The following is an 18,054-nucleotide window of genomic DNA, read 5'->3' on the forward strand; positions in this document are numbered from 1 at the left end:
CGTAAGTTAAACATTAACAGAATGGCTAAATCGCAAGCCGTGTTTCGCAAATACTGTATGCGCTTCGCTGCCACCACTGGTTGGACATATAGTTACGTAACTCATGCCAGTAACGTTACATTGCGGGCTTCGCGATGCCCCTTCCGGGTGGACGTATTCGAGATCTCGAGTTTCGCCCCCCGGTGGCGCTATGCGAGCCATGTCAGTGCCGGTTTTGTATTGAGCTTCGCGCTAACGCTTCCGCGTGGACGAATTCGAGATCTCGAGTTTAGCCCCCTGGTGGCGCTTTGCGCGCCACGAATTGCGCCTCTACGTGGCGCAATTCGTGTTTCGAATTTCGCCAATTCGTGTTCAATGGCCTACCTGTTAAGGGAATCAGAGTAGGCAACTGCGTACGGCTGAATCGCATATGGTTGGTCCAGGTCGTTATCGTAACTCACTGCGTACGGCTGTATCCTTTCATTGCCCTCCGCTGCATCAGAATAGCGTACAGAGTATGGCTGAATGGTAAAGGTGTCTTCTGATGTGTCATTGCCCTCGGCTGCATCAGAATAGCGTACAGAGTAGGGCTGAATGGTATAACTATCTGCCGATGTGTTTTCAAGCGCAGCAGCGAGTTGTCGACTGGCCGTGGTTACGTTTCTGTTAGATGCTTGCAGCTCAGTCGAGTCATATCCTACCGCGTACGGCTCGTTTTCATGACTTGCTGCTGCTTCGTGACCTGATCCGGCCGATACGCTTTGAGGGGATAAGCGTAGGTCATTATAGTAGTTGTATCTTTTGCACATGAGTAGGAGTGCCGTTGTTAACGACACAAGGAGGAGAGGAGCGAAAACAGCGGCCACCATGGCAACAGTATAGATCCAGTTGCTACCTTCGTTGATGATTGGGCCCCCCTTTAAAACAATTACAGGGTACATCGTTGCCGTACGCTCAGAGAATAACATGTTGTTTCCGTATGTCATCCCTGTGTAGTACTTGTTGGAGAAAGTTTCGCTGTACAAGTGAGTGTCTATTGCATAAGGATTTTCTGAAGTCACGCTTAAAGGAGCTTCCCTGATAGACATTTCATTGCATCCATTGGATCCTCCGATCCACTGTCGTGATCTACTCGTGTTGTTCTTGCCAGTATCCTCCCTTAAGGTAACCAGGCGTGTATCACGGAGGTCAGCTGGTGATGCGCACTTAAGCGTGTCAGCCGCTGAAACTTGTTTCAGGTGCGGTAGATTGCAGATAAACCATTCTAGATTTTTGTCACACCTAAGCTTGTTACGTCCTAACATTATAACTAAGCGCTCGTTTTTCTTCAGCCGCATTACATCACTACTTATAGCAGTGAGTTGATTTCTGTCCAATGCTGCGAGCTCCAGCGCGTCAGGCCGCAGAAGTGCCTGAACCGGCACAGACGTCAAGAGATTCTCGGACAATAACAGGAATTTAAGGAAGAGCAGGCCACGGAAAGCGTCTGGAGAAATGACGGAAATCACGTTTTTTCGAAGAGACAGCTGTTGTAGTTTCTCAAGCCCAAGGAAAGCATCGGTTTCTGAGGTTAAAAAAAGAGGTGTCATTTGTTTTAATCTGATGTCTCGATGCTATTTCTTATCATTCGACAAGTTAACAACGTTAAAAACATTTTTTTTTATTCTTTAGTCCTGTGCTGCATGTATGAAAGTTAAGACGGCGGAATGATACAAGTTGCCGAGAAGTGATTCAAGAAACCGAGGTCACCATTCCTGTGCCTGATGATAACGTACAAGATACTTAAATGACAATTGAATATGCCTGATGAGAAGAGTAGTGCGGATGTTGTAAGGGTGTTTCTTGAATATACTACATATTCAATTTGGAGCATATTTGCTCATTTTGCATGCAGCGCCCTAGAACCTTGATATTTCACCTGGACTATAGTACATCAAACCTAGATAAATACAATGAACGCCAATCGACTATCTTATTGTACGCTTTTCTTTCTTTAACTTTGCCTCTTTTGCCTCTTTTAAGAATCTCCTTCTTGACTGTAAATGATGCAACGGTTTCTTTTCAATATTCAAAGAACGCACGTACATAAAAAAGCCACCGGCATGGAAAACAAATTAAATTATATATTCTCCTCTGTGGGCAACAACAGACTAATTAAGGCACATATTGTCAGGCAGGTAGGACGTGAACTTGTATTTTCAACGTCACGTTGTAACTCTTCAGATGTAAATTGTACAAACACATTCAGAAGCATTTTGATAATCTAAATAAAGAATCTGAAATACAACAATTACTGCACATTCGTGCATCAACTGTTCAAAGCCAGTGGGAGATACAAGAAGCCTGTTTTGAATTTCATCACACAGATTTTTGATCGAAAATTGTGTGTCCCTTGCCAGCAGTCGACCAAAGGAAAATACAAGAGTCGACTGGATTTTGCCAGGGTCTATCGGGTATCCGAAAGCACAACATTTTGTTTTCGCTAGGCTGTGCGATAATTAATGGTGGTCCCTTGGGGCAAGAGAAAACAAGAGTCTGAAGACCCAAAATCTCCATGAAACTTGTTTTTATGTATGATGTGTTTTTGACAACTACGCCATTGCAGTTCCAGTGACATATACCAGAGGGCCCAAAATCGACCTTGACCTTTCTCCTCCCATCACCTACCCTCATACCAAATATCATTACAATCCATTTACACGTTCTTCAGTTATGCTGACTTTAAGCATCCGGAAACACACACATACACGCACGCAAACACACACACAAACTGCATTATCACCATTTCAGGTATCACTTAAGCTATCCACATAATAGAAACAAGTATACAGGTTTAGTTGTATATCCCTTTTGAGGTTTGACCACCAGCTGTTGAGACCTGGAGAATTCTTGTCCCATATTTGGAACCAACAGGTGTGCAGCTCCCACAACATACCTAGAATGAAGGTATAGATTTTCTTCATTACTTATGCAAATTCAGTCCCAATTTGCATAATTTGCACTTCATTGTGTACATCTCTGTCCAACCTACCTGCATATCAGATAACATGAAAATCTGTTGTTACTTTCTTCGGTTATTCTCTTGAGAAGATTGTTACAAATACGCCATTGCAGTTCCAGTGACACATACCAGGGGGCCCAAAATTGACCTTGACCATTCTCCTCCCAACACCTACCCACATACCAAATATCATTACAATCCATGTACACGTTCTTCAGTTATGCTGACTTTAAGCGTCCGGTGACACAAACATACACAGACGCAAACACACACACAAACACACGCAAAACAATATCCCCATGAAAAGTCTTTTTTCATGGAGATAATAAAGAGCCAGCGGTGACAACTAAGGATGGCTATTTTAACGTACCTAAACTGGAGATGCGGTTTCCGTCCAGGTGAAGCCTTTCCAGCGATGAAAGATGTTGAAAAGCTCCTGGCTGAATCCTTGAAACGTTGGATTCTTTAACGTGCAGAACACGAACGTTCGGAATGTCTAGAAATGAGCGCTCTGATATCGTAGAAGAACGTAGATGGTTAATGAATATCGACCGAGTCTCCGTAGGAAAGTCGGCGGGTATGGTGTCGAGACATACCGGGTAGCTATACGTTCTGCCATGTACAACCCATGTACATGGTGAGCCATTCAAACTACTATCCGGACAGCGGCATGCTAGAAGCAGCTTCCGACCACTGAATACGTTGCTTTGACAGCCGTTTGGACATTGTGGAACTCCAGAAAGCACAAAAAGAAGACTGGTGGAGACAAGAAGTAACAAACGTACTGCCTTGACTGGCGACATTTTGGTAACTGAGATGTACTAAATTACTCTATGCATGATTTCAATATACATGTAACTGTTTTAATAAACATTGCGCGTTTCACCATGGTTACGTTTGACGCAATTGCCAACGTTTCATGATTATGCTGATCTGCAAGCTGGAAGAGAAGGATTTTTCAATTATTTATTTTTTGCACGTTCTGATACACGCCTGAATTGTGGCTCGTAATAGCTTGTATATTCTTTTTAATATGCCTGGGCCTGATACGAGTGTTCCGGACCGTGTGATTAAACTATCCGTATCATATAGGGTTCGGGAGTTGTATCAAGCGGGCTTCCATAGAATATTTCGAAGGCATTTCGAGCGCGCCGGTTGCGCCTCGTCGTGAATTCGAATACCGGATTTGGAGGTTGGAATCAAAGTAGTTACAGTTTTTTGTTCGAGGACGCAAAACTCCCTCAACTTATGGCGCATTCCGCATTGAAATGTGTGTTTTCTCGGGTGATCATGACATATATAAGATGCAACACGGTGTATTCCGTATCACCCTCGGTCCCAGCCCTCCCGCGGTTCGGATCGCCCTCCGGCCTACGAGCGATCCTACCCCCGGTCGGGCTGGTACCTCGGGTGATACGGAATACCCCGTGTTGTATTCTAAATGTACATGTCATACGGGTTTTCTATAGAATGGGATGGCCTTTACAACTGAATAAATCCTCATATGCCTAGATTGGGTTGGCTTGTATGCTGTCTTGTAGTCAGATTCCTATCAGACGGCCAGTTGGTTTCTCACCAGTATTTTGTTTTCTCATATGTACGGACATGTCGAACCTATAAGCCGTCCTGCACCTGCACTTCCCACTTGTGTTGTCTGTCGGTCCGAAGTGCCCTTCTGTGGCCCGGTGCAGCGCAATAGTATTATCATTTTTCACATTCTTTATTATTTTTTTTGTCGTGCCAAAAGACTACCTTAAAAGGGAAGAAGATTAAAGCATATAGTGGTGCTTGGAAGTTGAAGAATAACGATACATAGAAAATTGTTTTAGAGTGATAAAAAAAAAAATATTCTTAAATATTAATACTGCGTCTTCACATTTCCACATTTGTTTCTTTATTAAGCATCAATACTTTCACCAATATTAACATATGTTTCTTGAATTTTATAGTACGTTTTTCTTACGGTGGTACATATCAAATATACATGAATGATACTTGACAAGAGGATACGTTTCGTTTTGATACAGATGTTTATATTAGCAATTATGTTTCTTATTACATGTAAGCTTGCCGCAGCGATACAATCGTTTTTTCATGGTTACTTAGTATTGATATTAGCATGAGTATTAATTATTTGCAGCACAGGAATGCCGTCACAAAAATGCTGCCACAAATTAGACATTGACACCAGAAGACATAATCGCACTCCTCTGGAACAACGAATATGCCAATACTGAAATCTAGATAAAATAGAGGATAAACAGCATTTTGTAATAAAATCTAAATTAATAGATAAAATAAAGAGCTAAGCTTTATATACTAATAAAACCTATGTTTCCCTATTTCATACACCTAAGCAATACACAAAGAAATGTATATTTTTAATGAGTTTAGACAAACCTTTGGTTATAAGACATATCAGCTTTTACATTTTATTATTACAAAGACGCGAGGAGAAGTCAAATCCACATATTTCATAATTTTGGTAGTAATTTGACAATGTATAGATGTATCTGTGAACTTTTCTTTTGTTAGGACCGGTACTTAACCCAGTGGGTATATGTGCACAATAAAGATATTCATCCATTCAGTATTACTTTTTGCGTGCTATAACCTGAATCTTATGCCACTCTAAGATACTTCTTTACTACTGTATAAATATTGTATTCGTATGTACATGCGCAAGCTGTACATAGCTAGTATGACCATTGTAAAATTCCGTGTAAAGACGTGTAGGTTACTACGTCTATGGAGAATTGAGAATTTTACGAAAACTATTATAATAATAAAGTTTTCCTTGTCCATTGCTTCTCGCAGGGGCAGAACGTATCACGGGACGCTTGCTCCAAACGGTTGTCCAGGAGCTTAGTAGACGATTCAAATGGACACTGATGTTTCTTTGGCTCTTTGCGTCCAGGTAGACGATCGACAACACCGAACTCATCAGTTGCTTTCATGGTCCTGGCTTTGCATTGTCAGTGCTTGATCATGAATTAAACAATGAGTTTTGTAAAAGAAAAATTGCTTCCGTCAGACATATGATTCATTTTTGCACTGACAGAACAAGAAAAAAAAAGAAGATTTTTAGTCTTGGTGGAGATTCATTTTGAAATAGGCGTTCTCCGTAAAAGAAACGTCAAGGAAAAAACTACTTCCCACAGACACTCATACGCTGGTTTACTGGCTTCCTTTGCATCCATGAAAATCTTATCGAAGTAAACGTGGTAATCACTTTTAGGATTCATTTCCATCAACGGGAGAACCGGAGATGAACTCCGTGTAGTCGTCAACATGGGAGGAGAAGAGATCATCCAGTACCGCGGCCAGCTTGCTAAAGAAGGGCCGTTCCTCGGGGTCCAGACTCCAGCACTGCAGCATCAGGTTGTACCTGGATAGGCATAGGTAAGAAACAGTGTAAACATGTCGTACATTCTAGATGATGATTTCAAAAAACGAATTTGCCAAGAGACAAAGATTCTTCAATTTCTTTGATTTTGTAGCTGCATTTAGACGTCATGATTCTAGAGCAATATTGCAGACTCAGGTTGTACGTGGGGGAGACTCATTTAAGAATATTTCACTTCAGACCAATATGCATCAAGTAATTACTCAAGCAACTGGATCAAATTTGAAACAGTCAGACGTTTTAGACAGCATCCGCTGTCTTTCGTAACTATTAAATCTTACTACCTGGATGTCTAACATTCATCAACATACATGAAGTAACTTTCAGATTTTGTGGTTGTCAGAGCGACATGATTCCTGAACTTACTCCATAATGTCGCAGCATTATATCATGCAAGATAAATTAGAGAAACTAGACATGGAATGTGAGGTTCCAACGACGTATATATTTGTGAATACAAGGTGCAAAACAGTTTATGAATATGTCAATTTAGGACGCACTTCAGGATGCATCAATGCATTTTTCAGTTACAGCTATTTGGACACTATGGTTGCAGGAGTAACTAGATAAGGAACGCGTCATTTAAACGATGTATTTTTTTCAGTTAGAATGCTTAACCATGGGTATCTAATCAGTTCTCTTTTTGTTTTCAGACGACAACATGCTATAAGGGTGTTATAATCAGTAAAGCTAAGACACTTGATTAGAAATAAGAGCTACAAGTTTCAAATCAGGGACAATCTATTCATTCTGTCCTGGAAGTAATATTAAATCTAGCATCGAAAAATGAAAGCTGGGTCTAACAGGGTCTAACTATTTTTCAAAGCTTTCCCTTATGGAATGATATCTATTTGAAGGTAAATAATACCGTGAACATACAGGGGATCTGGACAGTCGTCAGGTTGAGACATCCTGTATCCGCTCTTTAGTTGGTCCACCAGGCCGGCTGTGGGCATGCCGGGATACGGGCTGCCCCCTAGCGTGGCAATCTCGTACAGCAAGATCCCGAACGACCACCTGAGGGCGAAATATATGTTTTGTACTGTTCATGTACCAGTAGTACTATGGGTTTGCACTTATAGGGATTTTTAAATAGATGAGTCGTGAAGGAAAAAGATCACGATAAATATATGACAAACTAAAGGTTTAACACACGTGCACAAAAAGAGAGAGACACAGAGAGAGAGATAAGAGAGAGAGAGAGAGAGAGAGAGAGAGAGAGAGAGAGAGAGAGGGAGAGAGAGAAGTGGACAGAGAGAGGGAGAGAGACGGAGACAGAATGTGTGCTGCTATATTTGGTGATTCCTTTGATCCAAACACTAGAGGTTGGAAAAAAAAGCAGGAACAAACTTAAGGTTTGACACACGCGCAAAGAGAGGGAGAGAGAGATAGAAAGAGACAGAGAGAGAAAGGCAGAGAGAGAGGGAGAGACAAAAATGTGTTGAATTCTGTACTGACACGTCACTCTGTGTGGTGTAACGTTCCCCGTCCGCCAGCCGCTCCGGAGCCATCCACTTCCATGGGATTCTCTGAAGCCTGTCCTGCCGACGGTACCCTCGGCTGTACATGTGGTCTGCCAGCCCGAAGTCGGAAATCTTTACATGTAAGTTGTCCCCGACCAGCACGTTCCGGGCGGCCAGGTCGCCGTGGACGTAATCAGCTTGGGAAATGTGGTTCTGGAAGACAGACCCACATGGAGCATCACTGCCCTCCACCGCCCCTCCATAACTTTTTACCTAAAGACCACAATAAAATCTAGACATGTGGTTCTCATGGATAAGACCTTAACTGGTTGCTGCTTACTATTCCTTTGACACAGACACACCAGAACTTTGCATCAATTAATAAAATCAAAGCAATGTACTTTTAAGTCGGCCATTTGTGATCTTAATATTTCATAAGTACGAAAAGATTTATGAGAATATGTGTAAGTTACTGGTATTTGTTATCACTTCAACAACCCGATAGTAGCTCGTTAATAGACGGAACCTTAGTTACTGCTTACCATTCCTTTGGCAATCTGCCAGGAAACTTTGTAAACTTCTTTCTCTTCGAAGTTGTACACAGAGCTGGTTGACTCGTAATACGTCTCACTCTGGAAGAGATGAAGAAGAAAAAAACTATGAAAAACATCCAATGATAATCAACATGTAACAACGATGGAACCATAAAAAAAGTCCGTTTTGCAACTAGATGCGTTTAACTACTCTACCAATGATTATTTATTATACTTCTAGGGCTCACTTTACGTTACAAATGTGTTGCATAGTTCATTCTTTATTATATGAATTCTAATAAACTACCAAGGGTCGATTGTGCACTGTTGTCAATATCTCCAAATAGAAACTACATTTCCGTATTTCCTCGTAACATAAAGACGACACTTGCAGAAAATATTTTTATCAAATCATTATGAATATAATGTCTGCAACCAACCTTTCGGGCTTCCTTGCACTTCCCGAGGAAGCCCTTCAGATCTCCGTACGGCATGAACTCCGTGATGAGATACAGGTGGTCTCCCACCAGCGTGCAGCAGCCGATCAGACCCAGCAGGTTCTCGTGCAGCCCCAAGTCGGCAACAGCCCGGATTTCCTGCAGGAAACTAAACTTGTCGTCATCACCAGCACTCGCTGTGAATGGTCAAAACAAGGTTTGTATTAATGCCTGCTTCTTTTCTATGTAAGTCCTAAACAACGGTCAAATCAACTATTGATACTTATACACAAACAGTATTATGAGTATGAATTTAATCCTTGATATCAAGTATTTAAGCGATTCACCCAATAGCTGGGTCTGTTTCTCTTTCAGAAGCTATTATTTTAAAGACTCTGAATTGAGTCCAAAAGTTCCAACAAATGTGATACCCTTAATGTATCAGACAAACGTGCAAGGATATACAATATGGCTGTGTTCTGTCCACTCACTGACTGACGGACTCACTGACTCATTTACTCACTAACTGTCTGCTGATTCTATTGCAAGTCTTTTTGTCCTACAGCTATTTTGAAATGTGCAGACTGCTGAAAACATATCATTAACGTGGTACTCATAACGCACTAGATAAGTTACGCACCTGTCAATGTCTTTACGGCAACGTCCCTGGTCTCGCCGTCCTCTTGAAGAATGGCGCGTGAGACGACACCGAATGCTCCTCTTCCTATCTTCTGACCTATCTTCAGTCTTGCAGGGTCCACCTCAAATTCAGAAGACTGTGGTCTGGGAGGAATACCTGGCGGCAGCGCGCTCGCTTCCACTGCAAAACACGTGATGTTAATAATTCTTTTCGTTATTCCCGCATGTTGTTGATGCTTCACTGCATTTCCAAATTAAAATAAACAAAGGACAGTAAATCGTCACATAGACGTCCTGCATACCTGGCATCCTTTTCAGTCTTGTGCGTCTAAGGAATATCACCATCCCTGCACCAATCACAACCACAGCTACTGCTGCAGTGATGCAGCCAATGGCAGACGTGCTCAGATCTGAATTAAAAACAGGCAGGAAAATGAATTGCATCTATTGAAATTGCTTTGGAACTTTATGGAAAAGACGTAGCAAATTCAATCATCCTGACATGACATTCTGACGTGGCATTTCAGTCATTTACATTGATGTACCATTCACTGTATCCTTAATGTCTAAATTTAGACTCAGTTTTATAGAAAAGCCAATTAACGTTTGTTTCTTACATTGACAGTTGCGGCCTCCCCGCCATAAAGAACAGGACATACCTGCAAACAAAACAAGCTGAAAATCAACATTTTACCAATAATTCACATTCAAGGTATTGTTAACAGTCTAGAAATCCTGTTTAATAAAGCCATGGTAGACTTAACACTGGTAAAAAGGTATGACCAAAGTAAACATGTAACCAAAGGAACCCCCTGTGCTGTAAACCGCACAAAATGTATAGATGACAATACTATTAACATATCGAAACCAATACTTGTACATATGACATCGTATCATCGTAGTGATCAATGAGTAATCGCCAATGTTTAACCGTTTTCAGAACGTTCTGTGCCAGTATGACATCTTACAACAAAAGAACATGGACCTCAGACGGCGATCAATATTATTGATATTTCTGGGTTTTGGTTTCATTTCCGTTCGGGATTTTATAATGGCATAAAAACCTTAATAGAATCATTTCAAAGACCTATGTATGTGATTCTCGGATTCCTCGATCACTTAAAGGAGTCCTGAACTCCCAAAGGCGGTGTTATTTTCCACTAGATTATGTATCAATGAATACATAATCAGCCGACTTTTGACAGAATTTTGCTTATGATGAATTACACAAGGTGTTTTTTTTTAAAGAATATGATACTCACTGAACCCTTGCAGACCCTACCCATGTATTCCCTATGTGTAAACATACATCTTTGATGGTGAGTATTTTTGGCATAGATGAGGGGGTTAAGCACAATAAGAAGGCCAATTGTTAGTAAGATACAAAAGAACACAAAGCAAGACGAGTTTTTCCTAACCACCCTGACATTCTTTTTTTAATCTAACTTTTGTCAGGCCTTGTCAGGCACATTGTAACAAGCCATAGGCTGAGATTGTTTAATTTAATTAATCAGAAAATAAAGGGTCATCTGGGGAATTCGGTAGAATACTGAATGCTTTTTGATGCGCATTGGACTAGTGAGTACTTTATCGTATACTGTAAAAAGTATTCATTTTCACTTTCTAAAATTATCATCTATTGGAAAATAACTCCCCCCTCTGGACTTTAGGACTCCTTTAAACTACAAAAGCAGCTATTCCTCATTGCCTGCCTAGATACAAATTATCAACTCGGGCCAAAAACAACGTTCGCTTTGCAAATCTCCAGTTACATGAATTTCCACTCTTGCCACTCTGCAACATCAAAATAACTGCAGATGCTCACCAAGACGAACAAACAAAACACAAACGTATTACGCAAATGTGAATATTGTCTCAAACGCAAGAGAAAAATTAAATTTTTCAAATTATGACTTTAAGTTGACTATTAGAAGACCAGGCTTACTCTCGCAGATGGGAAATTTATTGTCCCAAGTTCCGTTGACCGTGCACTTCATAGACTCTGGCCCCACCAGATGGTAGTCGTCGTTACACAACACGTGCACGGTTTGCTGGTAGCAGTAAGACCCTTCAACCTTCCCGTTGTCTATAAATGGCTCAGCGCAGCAGGTCCCTTTAAAACAGCAGTTTGAGGTGTTTTAGATGATGGCAATCTACATTTAACAAGTGGCTGCAAGATGTCTGCATGTAGAAAAGGCAGGTCGGCATGCTGATTTGATGTGGTACAAACTTTACGGATTTTCCTATATTCAGAGAAATACATGTTTGTTGATACTAGAATTTGCGATCACACGATTGAAATCTTTGTACGATATACAAAGGCAAAAATTAGACGTTAGAAGCGCAAAAGTTTCGAAAGTTTCGCTTTTTTAACAACAACTATGCAAAAACGAAGAAAGAAAACATATTTAATTTTCAAAGTATGACTTCAAATTGACGATAAGATGACCAGGCTTACTGTTGCAGGTGGGGTCACAATCCCATGTTCCCATTGCTGTGCACTCCATAGACTCCGGCCCCACCAGATGGTAGCCGGCGTTACACGACACATTGACGGTCTGCTGGTAGCAGTAAGATCCCTCAACCTTCCCGTTATCTATCGATGGCTCCGCACAGCAGGTCTCTTTGAAACGGTAATTCGAAGTGTTTAGTTCACAGCGATATGAGTGTGAAGTGAGTACTTAATGCCAACAGGTAGTAAAGATATGTGGGCATGTTTAAACGTGAAGAGGTGTGATCATCAAAAAGACTTCGCAGCAAACCATGAATAGAGACAAAGGTTGAGGGTGGACAGCCCTGTTTTTTTTTCAAATTTCAGTTGGAGGCTGAACACCTTCACGCCTTCACGTCTAGCGACCTTCTCTTCCGGGGAATAATTTTGCAGTAACTGTGTATGTAGTGAAAGGATTAACATTCAGCTAGAAGACCTATTGTGTTTGGCTACTTCAATCTCTTTAAGTTTGGTAAATGGAAAAAAACTTACAATTTTCATGTCAAAAATAATAGGCAAAATAAACCAGGAGGATAAACATTCATAGAAGCCATTAACGATCGGCAAAAAATAAAAGCCATGTGTATAATCTAGCCGGTTTATCATATATTCCTGTGCTGTTTTTGTTTTTTTTAATCGTCCACGGTGAGCGGTGTTGCAACTCTGCTTACACAATTTCACATAGGTCAATCTAGGGCAAAGGGTTGATCATTTTCAATGCCTTGGTATACCTGGAAGTAGACCTCGGGGACAAGGCCAATTTTCACCCAAAACACACCACTTCCTTGAAGTTCAGTCATGTAAGTATTTAATGTAGATTTGCAGCAAAGAATGAGAAATGCGAACACAAATTCGTAATCGACCTATATTACCTGTAATATAGACCTCCACCTCGCACAGAGTCAAAATCGCCTCCACTCCCATTATCTGTACCGACACATAACGGCCGGGTATCGGCGGGTCACAGTGCACGAGGAAGGTCTGCCTTGTTGTTGAAGGGGCCTTGTAAGTATGACCACACTGGTCATTCTTGCTAAAGGTCTCGTTCGGCCCAACTCGCACCACAAAGTTTTGCCACTCTCCTGGTCCAATCCGCGCTGGCAAACAAAATGGAAAAAGACGTGTTTGTGATAGTTGCACAAAATCCATAACTTTGTTTCTTGTACGAGTGAGGTGATTTACGTCATTTAAAAACTAAATTGTACACACGTGCCAGATATGATCTTTTTACTTCATGTTGCATTAGGGATTGTAACTCGACCTTGATGTTGTTAAGGCAAAAAACATGTTGAATCAGGGGTTTATATACTTTCCGCCACATGCGTTTACGTGATGGGCAGTATTCTTCGCTTTGAGTTATCGTAGAAATGTCTCGTATTCAAAACCTTTTTTTTTAATTTCGACGACCTCAAGCTGTCGCCAAATGATTTTAACCTTTATGGTTGATGTATCATCTTCTCCATCCAAATAACAGAAGTTGTCAAAGGTTTAACAAAGAAGGGTATATATGCTAACATTTATAATCAATTATGCAAATGAGTCCTTATTAAATTAACTCAATTCAATGATGTTTCCATTCAAATATCTTCCAAATGCCACAATCACGAAATTACCGTCATTTACACGTATAGAATTATTGTAATTTCTCATGGATAATGCAAATTAGGTCTCTATTTGCACATTTTCTATCTATCAACATTCTTTTCTTCTTCAGTTACAGATGTCACATAGTTGAATAGGCTTATCCTGGAACACAGCATTACTTAGGCAAATTAGAATCTGATTTGCACAATTGTAATTTCTCATGGATTATGCAAATTAGATCTCTATTTGCTAATTTTCTATCTATCAACATTCCTTTCTTCTTCAGTTACAGATGTCACATAGTTGAATAGGCTTATCCTGGAACACAGCATTACTTAGGCAAATTAGAATCTGATTTGCACAATTGTAATTTCTCATGGATTATGCAAATTAGATTTCTATTTGCTAATTTTCTATCTATCAACATTCCTTTCTTCTTCAGTTACAGATGTCAGATAGTTGAATAGGCTTATCCTGGAACACAACATTACTTAGGCAAATTAGAAAATGATTTGCACAAACCAAAACAACTCGTCTAGGTTCGTCAATTCGATCTTGAGTTATAGTATTTTTTTCATTAATTATGCACATGAGGCCTTCATTCGCATAGTTTATATCTATCAATACATCTCTCTTCCTCAGTTACATATGTCACATGTTTGAGAGTCCTATTAGCCCTTCTTGAGTTATTGCCTTTCAAAGTCTGAGGCAAAACCTGATCCTGCCGTTCCAAAAAGTCAGTTAGGAGGCCCTATATCACGTACTCTCTGCCCAAAGAACTATCTACCACTAAAAAATCAGTACCATAGCATGACCAGAACACGAGATATCAAAACAGGAAAATCCACTGCGATACCGTAACAAGCCGCCAGGAGACACAAAATCTAGATAATATCATTTCCAGGTGTCATCAAGATCTACCAACATACCAAATATCAAGACAATCCATCAAAGCCTTCTTGAGTTATGATGTTAAAATACACACATACACACAAAAACATACATACAAACGCTTCCTAAAACATAACCTTCTCGGCAAAGGTAAAAAAAAACGTATCCTTCATCTCTGAAATCATAGACAAGATACATTCTTTTGCTGATAAAGTACCGAAGGCAACAGATGAATAGGTTGAATCTTAGTTAATAGAAAAGCACGATTGACCAAGACATTATGAATCACCGGGCGTGCACAAACAAACTAATCGTCACCTCTGATCACGACGCTGACCCGGCTTACTGTGTAGACATCTTCCAAGTCCACCTTCCACCATGGCTGATAGTGTCCCCAGGTTCTAGCGCACTTATGGTCGTGAATATTCCCTCTGTCACCATCCACCGCATTGTTGGGTGGGCGAAACATTTCGTCCATAATGTCGAAGTAAATGGATCTCTGTATTGCTGTCTTTCTAAGGGCCACATTAACTTCTACAAGTGAGCAGTAGAAAACATCCGTTAAGCTTATTATTGTTTCTGAAGAAAAAAATATTGCAAGGGTGGAAGTTTTCGTCACTGAAAGCAAACCAGATTTTAAGTGAAAGCGATTGCCTTTCCGAGTACTATAATAATAGTGTCCCTGGAAGGTTACTGAGGCGGAAATCAGATGTATCTTCAAGGATACCATGGTTCTTGTACAGTAACGGTGATGAAGATAACTAAAGAAAGAGGGACGGATATGTTTTCTGTGGTATTCTGGAGTCGGTGTTATAATGTGGTTTATACAGTTCATTAATTAACGTGATTTTAGATACCATGAAATTCACTGTTATTCTTTTTTTATTTGATCTCTTTATTGATTTTTGTAGAACAAACAGAAGACAGCAGAAAAGAAATATGTATGGCACATCAGTCAAATATACTGTCGCAAAAAACATCATAGTCTGTATAAACAATGATAATTACACAAATAATTAGCTCAACAAAACTTTTGAATCAAACCAGAATTAAGAAGGTAACAAGTTACCTTTTAAATAAACAATGATTTTGGAAACTGATTCAATCCAATGAAGATAACTTTGATCCTTAATCAAATCAAATATTTCTAAAGAAATACTATTAAAGAGGGATCACAACAAAAGAAAACATAATAACTAGGTGGCTGTTCGCCAATCTTAATGCAAAATTTCCAACATTTTCCTATATGTTACTGTGTGTTACCCCCCTCGCTTTGCAATTATGTGTTCTATACTGGTATTCCTCTTCTCCCAGTATTGAGGGCATCATTGATTTGTCACAATGTTGTCATTATCTCCATTAAGAAAAACTTTTTCATGGGGATATTGTTTTAAGTGTGTTTGTTTGCGTGTGTGTTTGCGTGTGTGTATGTTTGTGTCACCAGATGCTTAAAGTCAGCACAACTGAATAACGCCTGCATGGATTGTAATGATAATTGGTATGTGGGTAGGTGTTGGGAGGAGAAATGTCAAGGTCTATTTTTGGCCCCCTGGTATGTGTCACTGAAACTGCAATGTCGTATTTGTAAAAATCTTCTAAAGAGAACAAATGATTCAGAAGAAAGGAGCAACAGATTTTCATGTCCTTTTGGACAGAGATGTACACAATGAAGTGCAAATTATGTTAATTGGGTCTGAATTTGCATAAGTAATGAGGAAAATATAAACCTCCATTCTAGGCATGTTGTGGGAGGTCACACCTGTTGGTTTCAAATCTGGGACAAGAATTCCCAACAGCTGGTGGTCAAACCAGAAAGGGGTACACTACCAAACCATTTCAAATGTTTACATCTTATTTTGTGCTCTTGCATAAACCATTACTTTTTTCTTCACAATATATCTTAGACGTGATATGTCGAGATATTTGTTAAATTCTTTTTTATGTTGTCTCATCAAACGATTAAGAGATATGATGACATTGGCTTCTTTTTACATCTTCATTTTCCCGTCCACCCTATTATTTCTTTACTAGATCCAATACCCAAACTTCATTAAGCGTAAACGGAACTGGAAACGTTAGTGATGCTCCCGTCAACTCCAGTGTTATCGATCACAGCTATATCCCTCCCATGAGCGAGTTCCATTGGTCGGCTGAGTATACTCATCAATTGACTATACCACTCTCTATTATGAGCACGGGGGCGTCCTTCCGTAATTCTACGATACCTGAAAGAGCTGAACAAAAGGGCACAAAATTGCCATGGTTCTTTGGTACTTCAATAACTACCATACAAATCTATTAACACGATCTTGATTCACGGTGTGGATACACAACAAACGGAATCAAAATCAGCAGCTCCGGTCGGAGATAATTTCCTTCCCGGGGCATATCATTATGGCCTGCTGGAAATGTAAACCAAAAACAAGCATGGATTTTACCTTTGGTACAGTATGGGTCCGTCCATCCGACGTTACAAGCACAACTTTCCTTTGGTTTTCCTTGGGGACACTTCCCGTGGTTACAAACTTTGTCTGCTGTAACCAGTTTTAGTTTGACGCCTACCATGTGAGGAGGGGACTTGCAAGTAGAGTCTTCATCGATCAAAGCAGGCTTAAGTACCAAAGTCATGAGATCATATAAACTACAGTCACACCTCCAGGGGTTACCGGCTAATCCAAGGATATTCAGGCGACGAGGTAATGAAAAGTCCACGGGCAAAGTCTGGATGTTGTTATTGGACAAGTCCAGATGCGAGAGGCTGGTAAGATTGGAGATAACTTTATCTGGAATTATTGTTATTTCATTGTCAGACAGGTCAAGTTCGTTCAGGCTGGTAAGGGTCGAAAATATCTCACGGGTGAGATTCTCCATGTTGTTTTTCCTTAGCCTCAGCAGCAACAGACTGACAAGGTTGGAGAAAACTCCGTCAGGGAGAGCGTGGATGTTGTTGTTGTGCAGAGAAAGCTCCTGCAGACTGATGAGGTTGGAGAAGACTCCGTCAGGGAGAACGCTGATGTTGTTGTAGGACAGAGAAAGCCATACCAGGCGGATGGGGTTGGAGAATACTTTATTAGGGAGAGCGCGGATGTTGTTGTTGTGCAGATTAAGCCACCTCAGACTAGTGAGGTTGTAGAAGACTCTGTTAGGGAGAGCGTTGATGATGTTGGTGTGCAGAGAAAGCTCCTCCAGACTGACAAGGTTGGAGAAAACCCCGTCAGGGAGAACGCGGATGTTGTTGTTGTTCAGATAAAGCTCCTCCAGACTGATGAGGTTGGAGAAGACTCCGTCAGGGAGAGCGCGGATATTGTTGTTGTTCAGATAAAGAAACTCAAGACTGGTGAGGTTGGAGAAGACTCCGTCAGGGAGAACACTGATGTTGTTGTAGTACAGATCAAGCCTTATCAGACCGATGAGGTTAGAGAATCCTATAGCCGGTAGGTTCTGTATAGTATTGGAGTCCAGGCGGTAAAAAGTTGTCTCTAAAGGTATATTGCTGGGAACGTGTTTAAGTCCCCGGTCTTGACAGTAAACCTCTCTGCTCCGACACGAACATATCTCCGGGCAGGTGAAGGCAGCCGTAATGACCCACAGGAGTCCGAGGGAACCGACTGCAGCAGCTCTGCACATCAT

General features: G+C 40.6%; 1 protein-coding gene across 1 annotated transcript; it reads right to left on the reverse strand.

Annotated features, from left to right (window-relative positions):
• Nucleotides 1-6,214: 6,214 nt before the first annotated feature.
• LOC136439547 (uncharacterized) lies at nt 6,215-18,054 on the reverse strand. Its single transcript, XM_066434967.1, has 11 exons — nt 17,280-18,054; nt 12,822-13,046; nt 11,917-12,081; nt 11,404-11,571; nt 9,761-9,868; nt 9,460-9,639; nt 8,823-9,016; nt 8,392-8,481; nt 7,845-8,122; nt 7,266-7,403; nt 6,215-6,368 (listed from the first exon to the last, which is right to left on the reverse strand). Exons 1-11 carry the CDS (start codon nt 18,052-18,054, stop codon nt 6,215-6,217), a joined length of 2,475 nt encoding a protein of 824 aa, XP_066291064.1.

Source organism: Branchiostoma lanceolatum, chromosome 8, assembly GCF_035083965.1.
Source record: "Branchiostoma lanceolatum isolate klBraLanc5 chromosome 8, klBraLanc5.hap2, whole genome shotgun sequence".
In the NCBI taxonomy this organism is placed as follows: Eukaryota; Metazoa; Chordata; class Leptocardii; order Amphioxiformes; family Branchiostomatidae; genus Branchiostoma; species Branchiostoma lanceolatum.

Bases quoted from the DNA above. Each gene is read 5' to 3' on its own strand.
- LOC136439547 (XM_066434967.1), bottom strand. From the start codon at position 18,054: ATGATGTGCAGAGCTGCTGCAGTCGGTTCCCTCGGACTCCTGTGGGTC. The intron at 12,082-12,821 runs GTAATATAGGTC...ACCGTTTCAAAG, and splicing joins GGTGGAGGTCTATATTACAG to AGACCTGCTGTGCGGAGCCA. The intron at 8,482-8,822 runs GTTGGTTGCAGA...CATCTCTTCCAG, and splicing joins AGTGCAAGGAAGCCCGAAAG to AGTGAGACGTATTACGAGTC.